Source organism: Chlorocebus sabaeus, chromosome 14, assembly GCF_047675955.1.
Source record: "Chlorocebus sabaeus isolate Y175 chromosome 14, mChlSab1.0.hap1, whole genome shotgun sequence".
In the NCBI taxonomy this organism is placed as follows: Eukaryota; Metazoa; Chordata; class Mammalia; order Primates; family Cercopithecidae; genus Chlorocebus; species Chlorocebus sabaeus.
This window is the reverse complement of record NC_132917.1, coordinates 9,934,444-9,940,443: the sequence shown is the minus strand read 5'-3', so window position 1 is coordinate 9,940,443 and position 6,000 is coordinate 9,934,444. Positions and strand designations below refer to the sequence as shown.

The 6,000-nt window shown below is 44.0% G+C and overlaps 1 protein-coding gene across 2 annotated transcripts in view; it reads right to left on the bottom strand.

Annotated features, from left to right (window-relative positions):
- Positions 1-860: 860 nt before the first annotated feature.
- The window catches only part of GRHL1 (grainyhead like transcription factor 1), a 51,042-nt gene continuing 45,902 nt past the window's right edge, over positions 861-6,000 (bottom strand). For both annotated transcript variants that reach the window (XM_038006563.2, XM_038006565.2), the window contains exons 15-16: positions 4,097-4,161; positions 861-2,543 (exon numbers count right to left, since the gene is read on the bottom strand). In XM_038006563.2, the coding sequence (XP_037862491.1) occupies positions 2,429-2,543; positions 4,097-4,161 (180 nt within the window). In that variant the 3' untranslated portion in view covers positions 861-2,428. The remainder of the gene's footprint in view (positions 2,544-4,096; positions 4,162-6,000) is intronic.

Sequence of the window (6,000 nt, the reverse complement as noted above, 5' to 3'; positions counted from 1 at the left end):
CACTGAGCATCGACTACGTAACCAGCATTGGGTTGGGTGCCACAGATCCAAAGCTGACGAAGACACCAGAACCTGCTCTCCAGGAAACCAGAGGCCGTGGAGAGAGCCAGCAGGTGTCTGTCAGTATTGGGAGCCGTGAGAGCAGGGAGAGGGTGCTGGCTGAGGAACCAGGGGTAATGTCCCTGGGGAGGCCCGGGAAAAGGCGAGTTTTGAGGCAAAGGTAAGTCCTGGGAAGGCAGTGGGTGAAGGAAACCCATGGAGCGAGGCAGGGCTCCCATGGAGAGGATGCGCCGGCCGGGTCCCCAGGCTCCTGTGTGGAGCTGAACTCCAGAACCACTGAGTGAACGGGAACCCAGGCTGCAGGAGAGTCTTCACTTTGGCCCGAGGGTTACTGTGAAAAGTGCTGATGTCCCAGGAGCTCTACCAGGGAGCTTACTTCATTAATCTGTGTATCCATTTAAAATACATTCTAGTGTCTACCATATGCAGGCCCTGGATTACCCTGGAATACGTTCAGGACGCCTGTTTTAGAGATTCTGATGATTTAAATATTGGTAAATTTTTTAACTAAATATTTTCTGTTAGGCTTTTAAAAACTAAGAATACCAAGATTTTAGGTATGAAAGCATTCAGCCTTAGTGGTTAAATTTTGGTAAGAATTGGAAAATCATTCAGGGATCCTGACTTAACAATTATGTGGATCATTTCAGGCATCAGTAAGGAAAAGTTAACACGAAGGAAACGACCTGAGCACACACATTAAGAAATAAGGAGAAAGTGCTAGCGATGAGATGCTTTTCAGCTCTCATGTTTTACTGAGCAAAGCAAAGTCAAACTGAAAAACAGGAAATGACATATTACGAAATAGACATATAAAATTTAATCCCTTTGGTTTAAAATACATCTTCAATGATACAATTAAAAATAACACACAAGACAAAATCAATTTCATAAAAAATATAAAATAGTTATATGACCCATATCCCATACCTTATCTTAGAAAACCAGCAATTTAGTTCCCATACGTCATTAGGATACTTTAACCTAAGACTGTTACTACCAGTCCATTTACACGAATGACCTAGTCTAGTTCCCTGAACCTAAAGATACCCGTGACTTTGTTATAAAATTCCATATTTTAGTATTTTTATATATTTAAATGTGTACAAAATGTTCCCCTGCCACAGTAACGTATTTTTATAAATTCATGAATGTTTTCTAGAATTGTTAACATACAAGATAATCAAAGCACGAAGGCTCTGATGTGTGAAAAAACAATCATTTCTCAAAACAGGAAGATGAGAACCCCATTTCGAGTTGTATCACTTGGTACACAATACTTGCAATCTGTGTGCTGTAATTACAGTGTTTCTTCACTCTAAGTGCATCTGACTGATACTAGCATAACAAAAGACGTGATTGCAGTAGTGTTTTTCTTTTACTTCATTTGTTAAACAGTGCAGAAATCCAATTAACAACATTCTCAATAGCAAACAGAATCTCTGTCATTTGAGAAGGTTTTGCTATGCTACAGAATGACTGTGTTTGGAAAAACAGAGAAAAAGGTTTTTAGTGGGTTTCACTAAGCACAGTATTCTATCTGCTTGGTATACGTCATCAAAAATAACTTAACCTTTGTCTAGGGCAAGTCTTTAAGGTAGCTCTTACTGCATATCTTCACTATATGTACACAGACACCATAGTTATATATTATATATTTATATAAGACATGTATGTACACATTTACAGACCTTCAAAAATATATTGCACTTATATACAATGCAGCTTTATCTCAACTGAATCCATACTGTAACCCATTAACATTCTTCATGAGAAAGGCAGTTGATATGTCCAAGAAAGTTGTAAAGGAAGATTTCAGTAACATGCCCTGCTTAGTAAACATCTGGTGGGGAGTGAGAGGTTAAGGGAGAGAGGGCTCACCCCTGTACTCTTCAGGTGCGCTCCCACTAACCTGAGGCAGTGGAGTTGTACTGAATTCAGGCAAGGGCATGAAATCTTAAAGCCAAGCCTATCGCCTTTTCTGACTTCCACTAGCGAGCAGGCCCACGACATTGTAGGCACAAGACAGATATCCCAATATTTTGATAAATAACGTAGCAGATGTCCTAAAGCTTCCCAGAGACTCTGTTAACTCTTGGAATAAAGTTTTCACTTTAAATCCTGTATATATCAGGACATTCAAATATAATGGTATATGGATTTCTCTTTCATCTGAAAAACGCCAATGCAATAGATTAAATGCTACCACCAAGCCAGATGCAGCCCCGCCTCCAACCTGCAAGGAACCCCTTCCCTTGACACAGAGCTGTGCTGGCAACATGGCTGACTGGGGTTACCTGCACTTGCCAAACCATAAGATCTAGAAACACCTGCACTGAACTCTGGGGGAGCTGTGGCCTGCGGGCCTTTAGATCTCAGTCAGGGTGAGCTTGTACGACCCCCCAGCTTCTTCAATCTGCAGCTGGAAGGTGTCCTCATTGGAGTAATGCTTCACAATGTTGTCGTCCATGTTCACCAGGATCCTGGATGGGGAGGGACAAGACAAGCCAACTTCACTCCCACTCGGTTCTGAAGTCAGACCTAGATTTAACTGTTAGCTCTCCCACTTACTAGTTGCGGTATGTGAGGCAAATTATTTAAATCTCCTTAAGCCTCAACTTCCTCATCTATAAAATGGGGATAATAGCAGTACCCATCTTACAGGATTGTTGAGAGAATTGAGTTAGGAGGAAATCAGGTGATATATTTCTATCACAGCATTTGGAAAATGAAATATACTAGCTTATTTATGATTACTATCTCCAGCATGTATTTAATAGTAGTTACTTGCTAAATGGTACTTGGCTCATACCTGTGATCCCAGCACTCTGGGACACTGAGGCAGGAGAATCACTTGAGCCCAAGAGTTTGAGACCAGCCTGGATAATATAGCAAGATCCCATTTCTACAGAAAAAATTTAAAAACTAGCTGGACATGGTGGTATACGCCTGTAGTCCCTGCTACTTGGGAAGCTGAGGTGAAAGGACTGCCTGAGCCCAGGAGTTCAAGGGTACAGTGAGCTACGATTGCACCACTGGACTCCAGCCTGGGCGACAGAGTGAAACCATCTCTAAACGAATAAAGCAAAAGCACATCAATAACACTAACTTACACGATGTGAAGCCACAGCCCCCTGACAAATTGCACACTCCAGCAAGTTAGCCTCCAAGTTTAAATGAACTACTATTATCAAACAAAAAATAAAGAACAAAAAAAACAAGAAAACAAACAAAAATAAATTAACTACTATTAAGTCCAACTCTTTCCACTAGAACCATCTAGAAATTTCCCATTAGAATTTGTTTTAAAACTAAGCCAAAAAATTCTTATGCTAGCCACTGCTTATCCATGCCGAACATCATAGACAGACAAAAAAGAACTAAAAATACTAATTTCTGGACAAAGCAGCAATATGATATAACTTGGAAATAGGATCCTAGGCAGGAAGGTAGAGCAGGGCATGGGCTGCAGAGGGAGCAGATACCAACCGTGGCTCCGACAAGCCTCTCGAGCTCTGAGCCTCAGCCGACTGTCTATAAACTATGAACAAGCCCTAAGACCAGCTGGGAAAGACGACGTGAAGACCCAGCACAGCACCGTGGGACGTGCCCAACCCAGTGCGTGGCTCCAACGGGCTTGACGCACGGAGGTGCTGCCCTGGCCATCCTCAGTGGCGCTGGCCACACGCCCTGGAGTGTGGAGCCATGGCACTGCTGCCAGGCATGTGGAGGGCAAAGAAGGTGACTTGGAGAAACAATACGCAAAGATCTCCTCAAGGCAGATCAATTTTATCTAAGTAATTTCATATACAATTTAGAAAAGCCACATTCTAGCACCCAGGTTTCTTCGGCTGCTTCTGGACTGGACACAAGGCACACATGTCACACTGGCACAGGGGGTGTGTCACTAGCGTGCACGGTGTTACACTGGTGCTGGGGGTGTCAACAGCACTGGGGGGTGCGTGTCACTGGCACTGCGGGGGGCATCGGCACTTTCCTCGCTCAGCCCTTCAGACGGGACACAGTGGCTGCTTACCCCTTTTTACACTTCTTGAATATTTTCCCAATCTTGTCATGGGGAACATCGTATTTGTCTGAGATCTAAAAGAGGAAAGAAAAATAATTACAAAACCCTGTATCAAGGCTTTAGAAACCAAACAACAAATATATACATATGTGCATAGTCACTCGACTTTGTTTTTCCAAAACGCAGACACAAAGACATGGAAAAGCCCCAGCTCGCATGCTGGGGGCCTCCACCTCTCTTCAGCCCGGCTGCCCCTCGCTGTAATGAGCTTCTCCGTGTAAACTCCGGCTGTCTTCCTTTCAGGGCATAGAGGCGATTGTTAATATTTTAAAAGAGAATGGGCAAACAGCTGATTCACTCTAGATCAAACATTACACTTGTCATCCAGACCATCCTCAGGTTGGCATCACCAGCTTAACCTCAAGCCACAGAGCAAAGCTCAAGGTGGCGCTGAGAAACGGAGCTTCAGGTGGCGAACTTGTAGATCCCGCCAACCTTCCAAACACATGTGTTTCAGACCAGACCCTAGCTCCGAGTTCTCACCACACAAACCTTTTTCTTTTCTGTACCAGAGGATAATACTTTGTGTTCTGATATGTAAGACCTGTCATGAGTTCCTTGTGAGCCATGAACAGTTATGCTGGTCCAGTAACTCTGCATCCTCTTCACTCTCCTCTCTCCCTGTAATCAGAGTAGGCACAATTCTTTTTTTTGTTTTTTTTGAGTCAGAGTCTTGCTATGCCAGGCTGGAGTGCAGTAGTGGGATCTCAGCTCACTGCAACCTCCACCTCCCTGGTTCAAGCGATTCTCCTGCCTCAGCCTCCTGAGTAGCTGGGATTACAGCCACCGCACCTGGCCAGTTTGCATGATTCTTAAGATATGATGAAGGGTCATCAAAAGGCAAGAAAAGAGAAACCCAGGGGACATCCCAGGAGGCAGGAAGCGACAGTGGGAACGGCACTGCCTGGGCTGTGGGCAGGCAGGAATGCACTGAATGACAACCGTGGACTTGGGCCGCCTGGCTGAGAGACCGCACAGCAGCTCCCCAAACCCACGGCCCATCTCCCCGCTTTATCGTCTTCATTGCACTTATCAGTACCTGAAAAATGACCTCAACTTCTTTGCTTATTTTGGTGTCTCTGTCTTCCTAACTAGAACACAAACTCCATTCAGCACTGTCACTGACGCTCGTAACTCCAGTGCCCGCCACAGTGCCTGGCACGAAGTGAGCCCTTTATCAAGATGTGTTAAATGAGTTCAACATACTACAGTCATCAGAGGGAGCTAGGGGAGATGCTTTTAGCCCAATTATGGACACACTTTGAGCTTAAAGATCTCTACGGTCTATAGGAGACAGGCTGGTAAATATCTGCACTCAGTGCTGCTAACATGCGTTTTTCCAGGGCACAGCCGGAACAGGAAATTAACATAGCAGCCTTCCACGTTTCCTCTCTTACTGATATCCCCACAGGGAGCATGGGGTCAGTTTATTCCAGCCTCATGCTAAGATCCTTGTAAGATGGACATATGGCCATCACTGGTTACACATCTACTTTCTCTGCAATAGGCTGTGGTGAGGTATTGATACAAGTTCAGTAATTTCCTAGGATTGGGAGTTTCAAAGGCAGACTGAGGAGCCACTGTTTTTATTATGTATGAAGTTTCTAAGATTGCACCTGATTAAAAATCATTTTTGTTAGCTTCTAAGTGGCTTGCTAAATGGCAATCTCCCTTTAACCACGTATATAAAAATTAAACGATTTCATAGGCCATCACACATGCATTCACTTCAGTGGAACAGGTATGACTGAGTGACTATGTGAGTTAAGATCCCTGGGTGAGGATAAAATGTGGGATGCACGATGACTCAAGAAAGGTGTCAAGGATTCCAGAAGGTGTGACAAAGGATTTGG